This window comes from Carassius gibelio, chromosome B14 (assembly GCF_023724105.1).
Source record: "Carassius gibelio isolate Cgi1373 ecotype wild population from Czech Republic chromosome B14, carGib1.2-hapl.c, whole genome shotgun sequence".
In the NCBI taxonomy this organism is placed as follows: Eukaryota; Metazoa; Chordata; class Actinopteri; order Cypriniformes; family Cyprinidae; genus Carassius; species Carassius gibelio.
In genome coordinates this window covers 16,578,808-16,597,772 of record NC_068409.1, presented here as the reverse complement: position 1 = coordinate 16,597,772, position 18,965 = coordinate 16,578,808, and the positions used below count along the sequence as shown (strand labels likewise).

The window sequence follows — 18,965 nt, the reverse complement described above, 5'->3', positions numbered from 1 at the left end:
CACAGAGATTCAACTGATTCATTTACATGAGAGTGAGATCTTTGGATAACATGAGATTGTAATGAGTCTGATGAGAGAGTTTCTGTACCTTCAACAATCACTTGAAGATCTCGAGATGTTTCTGTGCCGTCTGAGTCAGTGAGTGTTAATCTGTAATTCCCTGAATCTGTTCTGATCACACGGTTTATTATAAGAGACCCATTAATGAATGTCACATCAGTTCTGTTATTATAAAGATCACATTCCCTCATCCTGCCATACTTTACTCTACAAACTGGACCATATATTGTGTTGTTCATCCTCTTATGTAACCCCCAGTAATATTCACTAGTGCCCTGCACCTTAAGCAGTTTGAGTTTGTGTCCCAGAGCTGCGTAACAGGGATCAGACTGATCAAACCAGCAGAACCGATCCAGACCTGAAGAACACACACACAGAGAAAAACCTTTGATGGCAGTAAAGTTGCATGTAAGCTCATAATACTCTTAGGGCAAGAGAATCAGACAGAAATGTCAGAGTGAGTTATTTAGTCACCTATTTTGTTTTTTAATTTGAAGTCTATTTGTGAGTCTTTTTGATTGATTCATTAAAAAGAACCGATTCATTCACGAATTTAACCAAAGATCATGAAAATCCTTCTATGTATTATTATTATTACTATTATTATTATTTTATTGGTTGTTGATTCCTACCCCTAGTCATTATCCTGTTATCCTGTTATATTTCAACTAAAGAAAAACTTAAAGTATAAATATTTATAGATTTTAAAGTAATATTATTTTCTGTGTCACAGCCATAATATGTCTCAATCATACTAATTATCATGAAATTGCCATTTTTAATGTATAAATGTCAATTTAATACATTCTTGCTCACTGAAATTATTAAAATATTACAAGACCCTACTGACCCTAAACTTTTGAACAATACTTTTATATTCCTGCATATAAAAGAGTTCACATAGATTTGAGAAAAAGGAATTCGTTTGGAATTCCTTTATACTTACACTGCTATTCTGTTCCCTTTTTATAGTCTGATTTTGTCCCAGTACTCAAAAGTTAGTGTTATACATGTGTAGTTGTGTGTTAGTCTCACATGTGCATTGGCTCCTCATCAGTTTCTCACTCTCCGACTCATTGGGGTAGATGGCCGTGACATGGACGTCATACATTGTGTCTGTGTCTAAATCTGTCAAGACGTGGCTTGTCTCTTCATGGCTCAGGACTTCCTACAAAGATCAATTTGAAAGAGTTCATTAAATTTGTATTTGATATTGCTTTAAAATCATTGGTACCCTCTTAAAAATCAAGTTTTTTTATTGGCATCAGTGGTTCCATGAAGAGCCTTTTACATCCATGGAACATTTGCATTGATCGAAAGGATAAACAAATGGTTCTTTTTAAGAACCTTTTCCTAAAAAGTTTCTTTGGGAATCCCAAAAATGGTTCAATAGAATCGCTGCAAACCCCCTTTTGGAAGCTTTACTTTTAAGAGTGAGAGTGAATGGGGCTTGCATTTCATTTGTTTATTTATTTAAACAGGGACAGTGTAAAATATACATTAACCTTAAAAGGAGATATGCATTTTACCATGTTGTAGCACTTGTGCTAATTTACACCTGTAGTCCCTGGACAACTCCAAAGTCTTTGGTTGATTTGAATTAAAGTGTCTTTGAAATGAATAAATTTAAATGTTGGTACAAATATTTAACTGGTAAACATACATATTTGAAGTTGTTCTCGCGCTGCTTGATCCAACTGATTCGGTACAGTATGACATCTGGTGCTCCATGCTCCCATGTGGCTCTGAATGAAGTCTGGTTTACCTCAGAAAACCTCAAGTTCTTGGGCACAGGAACCACATCTGAATAAGAAAGAATGTGACATAGAAACTGGTCTGAGCAGGGCGACTGTGAACATTGTGAACTGAAAAGTTGGAGCAAGGAAATTTGTTCCTGTTCAGTCATTTGGTGTCATCTTGGAGAATCAGTGAGGATTATAAGCTCACCAGTTATTGCGCTGCTATGCATAGGATTTGCTGGACCCTTGACGTAGACGGGAGTGACGGCAACATCATACTTCGTCTGAGAGCGGAGGCCGGTGAGAAGCAGAGCGGTGATGTTACCGTTGATCTGAACCTGTCAAACACCAACGTCAACATTTACATTAACACATATCCAGGGAAAAGGAATAACAGATGCTTCTGACAGGCCAACTCGCCTTGACTCCAAAGTCTCGCTAAATAAGGACTGAAATCTGTGTATGTGCAGCTGAGTGTTTCAATCACCACCAAACTAGATCTTCTGAGGACAATACTTGTCGAGGATGTTGTCAGGGTGTTGTTATGTGGTTGCTAAGGTTTTCTGATTTTTTCTCAGCGTATTGTTATGTTGTTCTTAGTTATTGCTTATTGGCTCAAGTCTTTGATATTCTGGGCCTGACTGCAGGAAACCCCTTTAGTGACCTTACCATCCTTAATCCTTAAAATGATATTTGTCCTGAATCTTTAAGACACTCACTGACTGCACCCTGGTCTGTAAGTTGTCTGGATAATAAACAAATCATATCACAGTTTAAATGTTTACAGTACTTTATTCTAATGACTAAAAATGTGCCTTTGTTCATCTTCGCCTTCAACTAACATGAAATCAGCAGATGATTTGAGGGACCTGTTTTGTTCATTTAATTTGTTTTTTAGGGTTAAATGGTTACTAAGGACTTTGTTGCAATGCACACTAAGTAATTACAGAGATATACTTAAGGACCACCTCAAGGTACATTTAGTGGACTCTTTAAGACCGTAAGAGCTTGCTTAACCTTTTAAATTCCTCAAGATAACCCTCCTTTTTATTTTTGTAACATCGTAAATGTCTTTACTTTCACTTTTGATCAATTAAATGCATCCTTTTTGAAGAAAATAAGTATTATTTTCTTGACTGGTAATGTGTTCAACAAAGTTTTCATTTTTTCCTTAATTAGAATCGGTAATGGGACATTTTAGAGATTTGGAATTTAGTGAGTTTTGACTAAATCATATTAAGTCTTCGACTTTGATGATCCCTGCTCTCTGACTTATATATACATTTTGTTGACCTCTTTCAGCTCTCCATCCTCTTGCTTGTAGGTGAGGATGTACTTCCTGACGTTCCCAGGAGCTGCATCCCAGGTGAAACGCATGGAGCTGTGAGTCACTTCTGAGATTCTCAGCTTACCTGATGGAGGCAGAGGAACTAGGGGAGAAACAGATGCATTTCATTTGATACTCATAAGAAATATACTATGTATTAACAATAACAGATTGAAACCATCTGAAAATTAAGAGATGACTAGCGTACGAGTGACTCTGCTGTTGATGAGTGGTTCGCTGGTCACCTTCCCCTTTAAGGAGGTTAACAGGGAGATCAAATTCACTGTGTTTGGAAGCAGCTGCGATAGCAAGTCATCCTTCACATCTGGAACAACTGGCATCTGCAGGAGGGAAGGAAGGACATTAGTGAAGCAACGGCCCAGGTTAAACACACTCCCGGTTAGGGTATGTCTCCGAATAAATCAGATCATCCTGATCTCCTGGGATGATGGTTCTATAGGTCTGTACAGGATTGTAAAACCGTTTCTCCCTGCCTAGATCAACTGGTTATGCTAAGAGGCTGCTGGCAGAGGAAAGTTTACTTTGCATTGAGGTTAAATAAAGCAGAGCTGGAAATGTTGGTAGATCGTCTGGAGGGTTTTTGTGGAAGGTGTCAGTGGAACAGGCTCTCACCTCCGTCTTCCCAGAGGACACTAGCTCCCATCTGACCCTCATGGATGTTATGTCCTTGTCGTACACGGTCATGCTTGTGACAGCAGGTAGGGGCACTGTGGAAATCCGCAAGAGGAAAACATTGATAAAAAATAGGGCTTTAATAATAAAAAGGTGTGATTTCTCATCAAAGTATAAATGCTTTTGTCAAACGAGCATTAAATGACCATAAAGCTAAATCCACCATAGCTGCTTTTCCACTGTCGTGCCAGTGCAAGCCAGTGCTTTAAACTGGCCAGGTGGGGCGAATAGCACATTTCGTGTTTTCTATTACAAATGAGTTTAATTTGTGTATTGTAGAACCACACTCAAGAATCACACGCACCACACAAATAAGATCCATTTGCAGTAACAAACATTCATAGATGTTTTGTGTACCTCTGCGTTTATTCTCATCGAATATTGTGCATCGGTGATCTCGAGACTCACAGTTAACAAGATATCTGTATCTGATCTGAATGTTTCCTGCGATTGTGAAACCAGGACTGTTGTAATCATTGTTTTTTCCTGCATAATTGCAAGATTGTGTATCCTTGCGCTCTAAATCTGTTGCAACTACTTGTTTTAGTTATTATTTACATTGTCCTACATGCCTTTTATGGACATTTGATTTGTACTTATGTGATCTCTTTAAATCATGAGTATGTGTGTATATGGAGTTTATCTCTTGATACTCAGCCTTTAAAATAGTAAATTGATAAAACAGAGATAAAACTGCCTGTTTCATTACTATCTTGGTCACTGGACATCACTAGAAGTAACTGACACTAGGGTGATTTAGTACCTTAACAGCAATCAAACGCATTTATACAGTAGTCTGTAATACACCTTTTTTGTCCACATCATTTTGGGGTCTTTACAAAAATATCAAACTCAAGGTCCCACTTTATCTTAAGGTCCAGTTCTCTCTATTAACAAACCATTAACTACAACTTTTGCCTCAATAAACTCTTAATTTGTTGCTCCTCAATACCGTTAATTTAGTATTACAAATTGTGTTTTTCTGATTGAATAGCATTATAAAATGAGTCTGATGTGACAGTGACTCACATGCAGCAGTTTGCAGCAGCATCAGTCCAAAGATGAGCATCATTTCTCTAAAGTCCAGTTTCAGAAGAACTCAATCCCAGCAGAAGAGTGTGACGCTGCTTCAGATCGTGACATGAGACTTTGGGCTACTGTCCATTTATGTTCTGGCTCTATTCAAGCATTGTCATGGTACAATGAGGAAATATCTGAAGAAGGGAGGAAGTTTCCTCTTATGGGGAAGGATGTGATTTTAAATGCAGACCTTGAGCCAAAAACTTATCACCAAACATGCATGTGTTCAGCAGAGATGCTCTAATCGCTACATCTTTTTAGCTTAAAAACTTTTGTATCATTAAGATATTCGAATCAATGCATTTTTATGTATTATTGTCACATCATGATCATTTTTGGATTAGTTTTCTGTTTCCTTTTTCCTGCCTTGTTTGTTTCCATGGACTTTGATGACTTAGCTCCAGACCTGTTTTAGTTCTCCCAATTAAGTTTCTGTTACTTATGTCTGTGTTCCCCTATATTCCTTTGTCCACTATCAATGGCTGCATCCAAAAACGGAAAAATGCTGTCTTCGGGGGACGCATTCCAATGTAGGATGGCATTAAGGCACGTCTGAATTCAGTTTTAGCTTCAGTTCCTGTCTCCTGAGATGCCTTCATCTGGAGGATTTTTGAACACAGCATAGATGTATCCTTCGCTGCTTTTGATATCCCCCAATCCTGTTCGTCACATTCAATGAAAGTTAAGCTAAAAAAAATAAAGATGGCATCTTAAAGTTGCGGCTGGTGGTCTGTTTGTGTGTTAAATTATGTTTTTGATAAACGTTTTCCCTTTTTGATTATATTTCTAGCAAGAAATGAATATTGCTGTAATAAAATATTCACTAAGTTATCAACAAACCACTCTATATTTTGCAGTAGATCATTAAACTGTTACACTGCCTCAGAAGCCTGTCCAAAATCCGTTTCATGTGGTGCCTTTGTGCAAAAACGCTGCCTGCAAAGTCATTGGCTGATTCGGCAGCAAATATTTATTCATTTAGATTTGTGTTTGGTTGTGCTTATTCTCTCCTGTGGATTATTAAAAATAACTCTTTGATTATACTCCATACACAGAGTAAGACTGGTGAAATGTTTCTTTCTTCTTTTGTTTTGTTCAGGCTCTGTCCCTGCATTCTGCCGTCAGTTTGGGACATGTTCTGTAAAACAAAACAATTTCTCACACTTTTGCTAAATAAGGTTTATTGGGACAGTAAGCAAATCTATTTTCTTTTTTTTTTTTAAACAAGAAACTATAAAAAACGTATCACATGAACAAATGTGATATGAAACTATATTGTACATTGAAATATATTTATTCATATTTGCATTTAACCCTTCAAATTTTCTAATAGACCTAAACTACAGGCTTACTATCTCATTTTAGACTAACCACATGATTAAAATTTGACCAATCAAATGTTTATATTCAAATAAAGTAATGCAGTCAGCCCAAATAGAAATGTGATTGTTCTTTTTTGTTGACACTGACTTCTTGCAAAAATGTCTGTTTTGTGTGGCTGAGTGCTATTATGTAACAATGAGCTTTCTAGATTTCAACAGTAGGTAAAAATAAATAAAAAAATTAAATAATGTAGTACACAAAAATATCCATATTTCTACAGTACATTTACATGTAATCATTTAGCAGATGCTTTTATCCAAAGTGACTTACAAATAAGTCAAATCAACTTGGAGGACAAATATGTTGGTCTGAAGTGGTGAGTTTAGGTAAAGTGGTGCAGAGCCAGTGCTTTTTTTGTAGGCAACCATCAGTGCCTTGAATTTGATGCAAGAGGCTTATTTCAGCCAGTGCAAGTTTATGATGAGAGGTGTGATGTGCGTCTCTTCAGCTTATTAAAGACCACTCTTGCTGAACCATTCTGGATCAGTTCAATAGTCCTGTCTGGATAAAACAAGAGCAGTTAGCTGTTCTGATAGGAGGGACCTGAAACTCCTAATTTTGTACAAAGCAAATCTGCAGAACAGGGCAGTTCTATCATTGTGGTCGGGGGATTTTAACTGATCATCAGTGATGAGCCCAGCTGAATAGAGAAGTTGTGATGAAGTGTTGGTTTAGTTGGCACCACAAGAAGTTCTCTCTTAGCAAGGTTGAGTTGAGAAATGCCTGTCAGGCAGGTCGTGATGCAAACAGCTAAACATTAGGATCCTCTGAGAGGTAAGACATTTATTTTACATGCAAATACAAAATTAACATTTATGTCAATTTTTAACATGTTATGTCATATAGTAAACAGAAAATTGCAACAATATATAATCCATTCAAATTAATTAATTAAATTGGCCTAAATACAATTAAAAGAAACACCAACAATGATAAGGAATCACATGACGTGCTTGTGAACCTAGGTGCACTTGAGTAGAGTTCTGTACTTTGACCCCTTTTTGCTGATTTATTTATTTTTTTCCTTTTTTTTTTTAGGTTTATTCATTAATAATATATTCCCTGATGGTTAGGGTTAGGAACTTGGAATCAGCAGGAGTTGTCTGATTAAGAATAAATCCAAGCCAACGACCATGGGTGATATGGTGGACAAGATGGCGAACACTATTGCGCACTTTGTGGGGACATGATCAGAACTGAGTTGACGGCGATCTGCAGGAGGGAAGAGTTCGCTTGTCACATGTCAGTTGTTCAGTCGCTGTGCTCTAAATTGGATCTTGTTACAGGGGAGATTTGAGAACAAAAGAAAGTTGTCACAGATCACGATGAAGACGCGCTCGAGCAACAGGTTGTGGCCTTACAGGATTGCAATAGGCGCAGCAATCTGTGTCTGGTAGGATTGCCTGAAGGTTCTGAAAAGGACGACCCTATGGGCTTTTTGAAAATATCGCTACCGAAGTGTGTCCCATCTCTGACTGGCAAAGAGATTGAAGTGGAGCGAGTGCATTGTGTACACAAGGCTCTCCTCAGATCACGCTACAAACTTCAAACTGTTGTGGTACACAGACAGGGAGCTCATTTTGTGGGCCGCCAGACTTCAAGCCCCTGTGAAAACATCCTACAGAGCAATGCTGTCTTTCTTTTTAGAGTTTTCTCTGTTCACCGCATAAAGAAGTGCATTTGCATCAGTTAGGAAGTAAATGAGAGAAGCTGGCATCCAGAATTTCCTTCTATACCCTGCAACGTTAAAGGTCACTCTAAATCAAGGTCAACCTAAAATGTAATTCTCCCCGCAAGAAGCAAGAGTAAAACTACAGTTTTATTTCAATGCAGGTTATTTCTAACACTGACTCATTTACACACAAATTAAACATGTTAAAAGTCATCAAAGAACAAATTCAAAAACAGACATGGATCAAGATCTTCAAACAGAGAAAACATCTTAACAGATGCTGAAAATGAAGAGAAATCGACCATTATAAACATAATAAATAAATGAGCAAGAGCAGAAATATGAAAATAAACACAGAATGACTTCACAATCTGACAAATCTGATTCAGAGAAATAAAAGACAGGTGAAAGCTGGATTGATGCGAGATTATGAAGTTATTTCTCATAGATGTGATGATCTGCTGCTGCTCTCATCAATCTTCTGCTGTGTGTTCATGTCCTTCTCTAAATCTTCTCATCCTCACTTTCTGATCTTCCTGTTTCTTTCCTAAACACATCATCACATCATCATCATCATCATCATCTTCACACTCTTAATATCTGCATGTCAAATCCATAATGATGATGATAAATGTCTCTCACCTGACGTGTGTCTCATGTAGATGTGAAAAGCTCCTAACAGACCGAACAGAACCATCAGCTGAAGACACCAGACCACAACAAACACCAGAGACACTGAACACACTGAACAACAAGAATTAGACACAATACAAAACCCATCCTTCATGATTGCATGAGTGTATTTGTTAAACTACTACCACATTCAGATGTCTGTGTGCTGCTGGTCACGGCAGAGGTCACACTAGAGGTCACAGCTGCAGGAGTTGATTCTGTAATTAAATTAAATGTTTGCGGTCACTGTTCAAAGTCATACAGGTTCGGGCACCATAATACATCTAAAAAATTCATTAAAACAGCTCGACACCACTTTAACTTGGCACGAAGTTCTGGAAAATCTGTGCCAGATCTTTTCCCATCTCTTCTCCCATCTAGTCTAAAACCGTGATCGTGTCAACTGTCTTTTTATGTTTGAAAATCTATTGCATTAATTGATTGGACCAACCAACACAAGTTTCGAAAAAGAAAATAGGAAATAGATGTTAACGTCCTTCTCTCGGAGCGCGTCCAGGTTTTTTTTTTTTTTTTTTTGGAGGGCGTCACAGAGTAACTGTAGCTTCAGCTTTGGACACACATGCATAACAGCAAATAATACTTCACATGAGGAGAACTAAAACAGGAAACAACACGGGGAAACTCCAACAACGATCTGACAGATATGAGACGAAAGACAGGGCATTAAATAAGCTTAGGAAATGACATGCGGGTAACACCCACATCAAACAATCAGCGTAACGAGACACCCACACACACACAAACACACAAGATTAGAATGAGACAGCAGATCACTTCCGTGACAGTACCCTCCCCCCTAGGAATGCCTCCTGGCGTTCCCAGACGATCCTTTCTGTCGGTTGTAATCTACGATAAGGGAGTGATCCAGGATGTCCATAGCAGGTACCCAACTTCTCTCCTCTGGCCCGTAACCAGTGGTGTCAAAAGTATTGGCATTCATTACTCAAGTAGAAGTATAGATATTAGCGTTTAAAAAGACTTTTGTAGAAGTTGAAGTATCAACTCAAGCTTTTTACTCAAGTAAAAGTGTAAAAGTACAGGTTTAAAAATCTACTTAAAGTATAAAAGTAAAAGTAATGTAAGGGAAAAAAATGCCAATAAAAACAAAAGCTTGGGCCGAGCCACAGGGGCCTATTGTGCACTACCCCACCCCCTCAAAAAAACATTTTTCTAAAGGCCATAATGAATATAATGTTATATTAAAATGTTCATGTTGAAAATTTTGGGATGCACTAGGCTACCTGTTTCAGCAACATATATGCCCATTGAAAATGAACGCATTTTAGTACAATGCAAATACATTAAAGAGCTAGAGATATGATGACTAGTTGTCTATAATTATTGTTATGGTGCAAAAAGTCAAACTTCAGAGGCATGTCATCAATAAGCTTTAATGGAATGTAAATGTACATCCAAGCTTAGCTGCAGGAATCTGTGAGGGCAATGGACAAGAACATGGGTGCAGGCTTAGTAACAATTACACTTGTATGGATGTCTATTTACAATAAACATTATAGTGCTGTCAAAATTAATGATTAATCCAAGTGTTTAATCAAAAACTAAAAATGAAAAATAACTCATAATCCTGATACCTTCTTGATTGATAGCTTCCTGTATTCGGTACATACGTCTGCTATGTCCAGTGTTCGGGGGGTAACGACTTACAAAGTTGGTAAAGCCTAGTTTTAACAACATTGTTAATCGCGTCATCAATCGCAAACGATAATTTATAAAAAACATCTCGCTACCGAACTACCTACAGCAGCTTAATTTGTGGAGGACGAAGAGAAAGCACCCATTTGGTAAATGAGCCAGTGAGAAATAATAACTTTTAAGTAGGGTCCAGTGCCTTTTCAATACTTTTAAAACGGTACCGGCTCCTAAACGGTGCCTGAAACGATACTTAAAAAAAAAAGAACCCCCCAAAAAACTATGGATAACTTTAAAGAACATTTAAAATATTTTAAATAAATCCATAGCTTTCAAATTGGATGCTCTCATTTCCCAAGTTGTGCTTCCCTTAATTTAAGGCTAATAAATGTATTTCACAATCTGGGTCATTATTTAATACAAAACCACACATAATGTTTCTACTGTATCTCTGTCACTCACTCTGATATTTAGTTAAAATGAGTGCTGTCTCTCACTGTCTTTAATCAGTTCTGTGAATTAGCTACTGTATGCTCATTCTTTATAAAGTAGCAACAATGTCGTTGTGCAAAAGTCTTATGGAAAAGAAAAAATAGCATTTTCACTCCAAAAAAAGGGTTTCAGTTATGTATATCTTTTGCTGTAGTGTGTCCGTAGGAAATATCAGTTTGCCATTAATTTAAATAATAATCTAGTGCAATTTTGAATGAACAAGCAGTTTGACAACGGCAAAATGAATGTTTGGAAATGTAAACTGATATTTTCTACTGACACACTATAGCAAAATATATAAATAGCCGAACACCGAAAATACTAACCTGCCTAAGACTTTTGCACAGTAGCTAGTGTATGTATAAAGTACGTATGATTTAAATTTAAGTATATTTAAATAAGTGTAATTAAAGTATGCGTTCATATGTGTTAAGGGCTAGATTTTCGCTGGAGGAAACGGCTGTTTACAACGAAAACTTTACAGTGGATGAGAAAGCGACTGCTCCCTCGTGAACTTTTGTAAACTGTATTTATGACAAAGAACTGCACAGATACAGATATTCTAACAATCTATAGATAAACACATACCTTGTGTCCTCTGTCTCTGTTTGAGCTCACGCTGCTCCGCCGCGGTCTGTGGATTGAAGAGCGCGCTGAAAGACGGGGAGGAGACCGGTCTGACGCCGGTTTCATATGAAATGTAAGCGGACTGACTCTGAGGCGATCGGATACCGGTTCCATACCCAGCCCTACTTTTAAAAAACATATTTTTTGATAAACGAACCCAAAACTGTCCTTGCTGGAGTGTGATGTGTCATGTGCAGGTGCGATGGATCGCGTACAAACCAATAGGGTGTCGGAATGGTATCGGTTTATACTTCTCATCCAACCACAATCAAATTCACTCCATCCGGGTGGCGCGATTTATCTGGATAAGTTTTTTTTTTTTTTTTTTTAAATGATGACAAGCTGGAATGAAAACAAGCCGGAATGAAATAACAGTAACGAAGCTATTTTTAAAATGTAAGGAGTAGAAAGTACAGATACTTGCGTGAAAATGTAAGGAGTAGAAGTAAAAAGTCGGCTGAAAAATAATTACTCAAGTAAAGTATAGATACCCAAAATTTCTACTTAAGTACAGTAACGAAGTATTTGTACTTCGTTACTTGACACCTCTGCCCGTAACTCTTCTCCCATTTAATCTAAAACCGTGGCCGTGTTGACTGTCATTTTATGTTCAAAAATCTATTGCATGAATTGATTAGACCAACCAACACAAGTTTCGAAAAAGAAAATAGGAAATAGATTTTAACAACCTTCTCTTGGAGCACGTCCAGTTTTTTTTTTTTTTTTTTTTTTTTTTGGAGCGCGTCACACAGCAACTGCAGCTTCAGCTTCGGAAACATAACAGCAAGTAAACACGAAACTTCACACCACTAAATCATCAGAAATACTGGTCTTTATCAATATACTGAATCTTTACATTTACCCTGCCTGTTGTCCATGGATATACCTATATTTGGTGTTATATGCCATATAAAACGTATTTAGACATGCAAAATAGATTTTACAATTGATATAATGAACACTTGTCTCTCAAATCAAACAAGTTTTTTTTTTTTTTTACAAAAGTGACAACCCAAGCAAACGGTCTCTTTTGTAGGTTGCATTGACACCAAGTGGTGGATGCAAGTACAACAGTATAACAGTACCTAATTTTTTTTCTCACCTGAAATTCATGCAATAAACATGTTTTTGACAAAGATTTTAATTTGTTTGTGGTCTATATAGCCTGCATCAAAATTAAGTTTGCAATGATGAGCCCGAAGGCACGGGTTAAAGACCCAGTTAGTGACGTCACCATATGCTAATTTGTTTAAATTCATACCTACGTAATCACCATCACCAAAATATACTTTTTTTACATTGAAATTCGAAAAAAAAAATATAGACCTACCTACCGACCCTTTTTTACATTTTTTTACTGTTACTACAAACCAAAATATTTTTGAGGATGGCCTCAGACCAAACGATAAAAGGTACCCCTGACCCTTCTAACCAATGATGCCATTCTTCCAGTGCTAATTTGACTGCCAACAACTCTCTGTTCCCAATGTCATAATTACATTCGGCAGGTGATAAGTGATTGGAAAGAAACGCGCAGGGATGCATCTTGTCATCTGTGGAAGAACGCTGAGAAATAACTGCACCTACCCCCACCTCTGAAGTACTTACCTCCTCCAAGAACTGACATGAAGGATCACGGACTATGAGAATGGGGGCCAAAACGAAGTGGCTCTTAAGTTTAGGGAATACAGCCTCATTTGTATCGGACCCCCTGAACATCATTCTGGGGGAGGTCAAGGCGGTCAGAGGAGTGGCTAGTTGGCTGAAATTGCAGATGAAATGCAGGTAAAAATTGGAAAACCCCAGAAACCTCTGTAGGGACTTATGGGAATCTGAACTTGCCCCATCTACCACAGCCTTAACCTTGTCAGGGTCCATGCGCACTCACTCAGATGAGACGATGTACCCAAGAAAAGAAACAGACTGTGCATGAAAATCGGATTTCTCCGCCTTGACAAAAAGACCATTCTCTAGCAGCCTCTGAAGCACTCCTCTGATGTGCTGAACGTGTTCCCGGAGAGAAGATGAAAAAATCTATGTGTCATCCAGGTAGACATATATGAATTGATCTACCATGTCTCTCAACACGTCATTCATGAGTGCCTGGAAAACCGCTGGGGAATTGGAAAGCCCGAACAGCATAACCAAATTTTCTAAATTCCCTCTGGGGGTATTAAAAGCGGTTTTCCATTCATCAACCCTTACGAATGTGAACCAAATGATAAGCATTACGTAAATCCAATTTTGTGAAAACGGATGCTCCCTGCAGCCTCTCGAAATTTAATTATTAATAATTATTTTATATTAATCATTACTAGACAAAGATTTTATGCATCCTGAGATTTCGGCACAAATATGCAAGCTACGTACCATGCATAGAGTCCATTAAGAGTCCAGTTAAGAATCCTGACTGTTCTTCATCATTGGTACTGCTGTGGTTTATATATATATATAATGTATATATATAATATATTTATGTATTAAAATCTCACCAGGACAGGGTTTGAGTCTAATGGTCTTCTGTGCGTGACTGACGTGGTTCTTCACGCTGCAGCTGATGTCTCCATCAGTTCCTTCATCCAGATCAATGCTGCTGTTTCCATCCATCAGTGGATCTCCATTCAGAGTCCAGCTGTAGAGGAGCTGATCCCCCTCAGAGGAGCAGAACACTGAAGTCTGATTGGAGGAGCAGATGATTGACACTTCCAATGAGCCAATAGGAGCTGGAGGGAGGGACCCATCACAGTCAACACATAACCAGAGTCAGTGTCAAGACAGAATGAGTCTGATGAGAGAGTTTTTGTACCTTCAACAATCACTTGAAGATCACTGCTTATTATCATATCTATATCAATGACATCTGTTGTGTAATTTCCTGAATCTGCTCTTATCACATTATTTATGGTCAGAGTCATATTATCAAAGAAGAACTCAGATCTGTTTCTGATGGATTCATATTTATGCTCTTTATTGTCAGTTATGCTAAAAACATCCAGTCTACTGCCATCATTTAATGTCTTATACAAATAAAGGTCAGTATATGAAGGGTTCAGGTTCATCTGCAGACTGAGTTTGTGTCCCAGAGCTGCGTAACATTGTTTGAATGAATATCGTTGATCAATTGTGCAGAGCTGATCCAGACCTGAAGAACAAAACACACAGAAGATGAAATGTACCAACATCGACAGAGTCAGAGTGTTACTGCTGCTAGAAATATCATCTCTCTCATCATGAATTTCAACAGACACAAATTACACAAACATTATCATCAAGTTCTACAGAAGACACAAATCAGACTCTTGATCTCATGTCAGGTTTATCAAATTATGTTCTTAATCATCATCTAAAAACATAATAAAATGGTGCATTTTTCCTTTATGCCCGAAACACTCTTTGAAAACGACTGGAAAAAATAGCTAGTGGAAGACATGTATAACACAGAACAAGCATCTCCAATCCATCATTGCTCAGAATGTGATTCATATAACGTTAAATATATGTGCAACAGCCAGAAAATCAGAGGTCTGCTTTATAATCCTTAGCTGCCATGCAAATATCTGGATTTATAAATAAAAGGTGGTATGTGTGCACAATATAAATAGAAAAATCTGTAATTGCGCTACCATGACATCGTAATGTTTAATAATACCAAGAATTGCTATGAAATTTCTGCTTTGAATTGTGCTCCTATCAGATTTTGAGTGTAGGCTAAAGAACACATTTTCATGCAAATAATGACTGCTACAAAAACGATTAAAATGTAATTTATTATTGATATATAGGATTTATAGGAAAGTGGAAGTTAGAGATCTGAGATCCGCACAGGTAAAGCGGAACCGTGATAATGTGTGAAAACAAGAATACAAGAGTAATAAAAAAAAAACTTTGTTTGAAAGCTCCTGAAAAGGGAAAGTAATTTGTACTTTTTGTATTTTCGGGTACATAATCAGCACTCATATTTTACAGAAGGAGATTTCTGAGGAGCTCTGTCAGCTGTGGGGGGAATTCAGACACCTGAATTTCTGAATTTCCACCACAAACTTTTATAGACACAACTATCACTTTGGGGTCTTTATCAAAGACATCCAAGTTTTTTTTTTTTTACTCTAAGTTTTTAAAAACACTTGAATATTACTGTTTTTTCTTCAGAGATCTGATTGATCAGCATCATAAGATTTAGATGTTAAAGTGACTCACATGCAGCAGTTTGCACCAGCATCAGCATCGGTCCAAAGATGAGCATCATTTCTCTAAAGTCCAGTTTCAGAAGAAATCAATCCCAGCAGAAGAGTGTGATGATCTGTGTTCTGGCTCTCATCAAGTGTCTTCACGGCATAATGAGGAAATATCTGAAGAGGAAGCTTCCTCTTATAGGGGAAAATGATGATGCTGTTAGTCTGCACTAAAATAAATCTAAAATCGACAGTGACACTAGGTGAAATGTGAAGGAGAAGAAAAGGAAGAAGTAACATTTATATCAAACTCAATCTGGTTACAACAATAATGTTGTTGCGATTTTATCTAGTCAGGTTAGAATTAAACATGGACAGTCTAAGCAGACTGATAACCCAGGGAAATTGGGGATGTAAGCCCCTATTGAAACGTTCAAGACACTTTCAAAGTCAGCTGAGATATAGAGCCTCCATGTGTGCCATCAATGCAAGGCCAGTTCAGATGTATTGTCATTTGTCAACTCCTTAACTTCAAAATAGCACCAATAATACAATGGCTCATTCAATGTAATTCACATTTATGCGTATAGTGCTTTGCAAAAATTCATGTCTTTATGTTACAAATCCAGAATATATATATATATATATATATATATATATATATATATATATATATATATATATATATATATATATATATATATATATATATATATATATTCATGAGATGGTATCAAAAAGTAAAGCTGTGAGAATTATATTATTAGTGTTTATAGTATTATTGTAGTATAATTTATAGTATCTAGAAATATCATATATACATTTTGAAGCAATGGTGAAATTATTATGTTGTATGATGATGCACAGCTGACATCATCTGTGGTACTCGCAGGAGTGGACACCTGATCTATTCAGAGGTGTGTTGGGTCAATTTAAGTCTTCATTAGAAGCTGGATCCAAAATTGAAGCTGTCTTAATCTCTAGTTACCTTGGGATGAGTCCAAATAAAAATGGTACAGTCAAACATGCAGGGTATAAGCTTTAACTTGGTGTAGTGAATGGTATTTTGAAAATGGAGTGTGCTGTGTTTGGGCATAGGTTTGATTTTGGCATTGTTGGTGACATAACAGACAACAGACATTTCATTGTTTAATAAAAGTATTGCTAGGAACCATTTAACAGTTGCTGGACATTGGTAGGATCATATAGTGTCACTACACCCTTGACAATTATAACAAATGATGTCCGACTTTGGAAACTTTAGTTTTCTCCTTAAATATAAAGAGGTCACAGATTAATTTATACAAATTTTGCAAAAGGCTTATGAACATAATCTAAGTCAGTCATTTCTGAGGAAGAATCATTCACTTTTTGCCAATGTAAGAACAAAATTTTCATCCCAAAATTTTCATCCAAATTTCATTTTGTAAGTGACTTTTATTTCTGTTTTTAATGTTTTCTTTTAATTATTCAACTACTTGAAAGAGAAGGAGAAATAGGAAAATATAACTTAAGTTGTCTCCTTCTAGTTAAATTTCACATACATAAAAATCTGGCACGAAACCTCTGTTTTCTTTAAGAAGATCTAGTCAAGGACTTCAGAGCAAAGATCGCAAATCATTCATCTCACGAAATTATTCACAGACCAGCTCAAAAGACTCACAAAAGTCCTGATCTGAAGCAAAAGATTCATGAATCAGAAATAGTCTAGGCTATTTCATTATGGCACAGCATTGATGATGCAATTACAAGTGCATTAAACAAACCGTCACTTCACTTAAACACAACTAGGTAATTTTCTGCTGAAGCTTTAGCTCTGTTCAGCAGTCAGTCGAATCCTCAATGTCTCTGTCACGCTGTCTAGTCTCTGTTTCCCTGGGTGTCCACTAGTGAGCTCACTTCCCCTTAGGCACTTCACCGTAGGCACTAGAATTCCTCTAGTCTGGTCCTGTCTTCACAGTTATTGCACTCCTGTTAATTGCACCAGGTGCAGACAATCTATTGTCATTAGCCTCCCTATATATTCCCTATACTGTTGTTTGTATGGAGTCCTTACCCTTCGTATCACCAGCTTTCTCGTCTTCCGAGATTCTCCCTTGCCTTTCTCGTCATCCGAGTTCCCTTTCCTTCCTGTTCCCTCTTTTTGGTTTGTTTGTTTTCATGGACTGCTTGTTTGGTTTTGACCCTGGCTTATGTTTTACAATGATTTTGGATTACCCTTATTGATTAATAAATCTTACCTGCATTTGGATCTCTCCCTCTCCCTGTACGTGTCTCTCTGGTGCATGTTCGTCACAGAAGGACTCCATCACAAAAGATCCAGCGGTATGTCTATTCATATTTCCTCCCCAGTCACCGAGCGGGTGAGGAATGGTTTTGAGGGTACCCACCTGGTCGTGTTCCATGGAACCAGGGGAGGTCGCTCAGGAGTGAGTGGTCGAGCGGAGGTCCGGCATCGCTCTCCACTGTGGCCCCCTGTTGACCGTGAGTTCGGTTGGGAACCAACATCTCACCATGGTGGACAGAGAGGGGAAATGAGGCGCAAGTCTGACGAGCCAGCGCGCCGCACAAGATGGCCACCAGTCCAGTGGCGCTGCACAAGATGGCACCCAGCCCAGCGCCGCTGCGCAGAATGGCCGCCAACCCAGCACCACAAGGCAAGATGGAAGCCAGCCCAACACCACAGCACAAGATAACCGCCAGCTCAGCGCCACGAGGCAAGATGGTTGCCAAACCAGCTCCACAGCATAAGATGGCCGCCAGCCCAGAGCCACAAGGCAAGATGGAGGCCAGCACAGCGCCACAGTACAAGATGGCCACCACCCCAGTGCCACTGCACAAGATGGCCGCCAGCTCGGAGCCACTGCAGAGGATGGCAGCTACAGTGGGCTTTCCTGAGTTGAGTCAGGTTCCCATTGACTCTCCAGAGTTGAGTCAGGTTCCGGTTGACCTTCCAGAGTCGAGTCATATTCCCGTTGACCCTCCAGAGTTGAGTCAGGTTCCGGTTGACCCTCCAGAGTTGAGTTAGGTTCCAGTGGACCATCCAGAGTCAAGTCATATTCCCGTCGACCCTCCAGAGTCAAGTCACGTTCCAGTTGATTCTCCAGAATCCAGTCAGGTTCCCGTTGACCCTCCAGAGTGGAGTCACGTTCCAGTTGATTCTCCAGAATCAAGTCAAATTCCTGTTGACCTTCCAGAGTCGAGTCAGGTGCCCGTTGATTTTCCAGAGTTGAGTCAGGTTCCGGTTGACCCTCCAGAGTCGAGTCAGGTGCTCATGGACCCTCCAGAGTCAGGGTTAGTCACCGTCGACCTTCCAGAGTCAGGGTTAGTCACCGTCAACCTTCCAGAGTCAAGGTTAGTCACCGTTGATCTTCCAG

General features: G+C 38.4%; 2 protein-coding genes across 8 annotated transcripts in view; both read right to left on the bottom strand.

Moving 5' to 3' along the window:
- The window catches only part of LOC127971498 (uncharacterized), a 248,001-nt gene extending 243,006 nt beyond the window's left edge, over window positions 1-4,995 (bottom strand). Inside the window, exons 1-8 of one of the 4 annotated variants that reach the window (XM_052574531.1) lie at window positions 4,849-4,995; window positions 3,760-3,854; window positions 3,335-3,467; window positions 3,093-3,229; window positions 2,008-2,137; window positions 1,724-1,863; window positions 1,096-1,228; window positions 400-418 (exon numbers count right to left, since the gene is read on the bottom strand). In XM_052574531.1, coding sequence (XP_052430491.1) covers window positions 400-418; window positions 1,096-1,228; window positions 1,724-1,863; window positions 2,008-2,137; window positions 3,093-3,229; window positions 3,335-3,467; window positions 3,760-3,854; window positions 4,849-4,891 — 830 coding nt within the window. In that variant the 5' untranslated portion in view covers window positions 4,892-4,995. Of the gene's footprint in view, window positions 1-88; window positions 267-399; window positions 419-1,095; window positions 1,229-1,723; window positions 1,864-2,007; window positions 2,138-3,092; window positions 3,230-3,334; window positions 3,468-3,759; window positions 3,855-4,848 lie in introns of those variants that run through there. The other 3 variants (XM_052574537.1, XM_052574532.1, XM_052574535.1) reach the window with 3 other exon arrangements.
- A 2,055-nt stretch (window positions 4,996-7,050) lies between these two features.
- LOC127971503 (uncharacterized) lies at window positions 7,051-15,740 on the bottom strand. 4 transcript variants are annotated; one of them, XM_052574541.1, is made up of 6 exons: window positions 15,614-15,740; window positions 14,223-14,558; window positions 13,909-14,139; window positions 8,773-8,844; window positions 8,597-8,698; window positions 7,051-8,501 (listed from the first exon to the last, which is right to left on the bottom strand). In XM_052574541.1, exons 1-6 carry the CDS (start codon window positions 15,660-15,662, stop codon window positions 8,428-8,430), a joined length of 864 nt encoding a protein of 287 aa, XP_052430501.1. In that variant the 5' UTR covers window positions 15,663-15,740; the 3' UTR covers window positions 7,051-8,427. The 4 variants fall into 4 exon arrangements, with proteins under 4 accessions (XP_052430501.1, XP_052430503.1, XP_052430504.1 ...); XM_052574543.1 differs by lacking the exon at window positions 8,773-8,844 and having other exon boundaries at window positions 15,614-15,737; XM_052574544.1 differs by lacking the exon at window positions 8,773-8,844 and having other exon boundaries at window positions 8,597-8,689; window positions 15,614-15,735.
- Window positions 15,741-18,965: the final 3,225 nt, after the last annotated feature.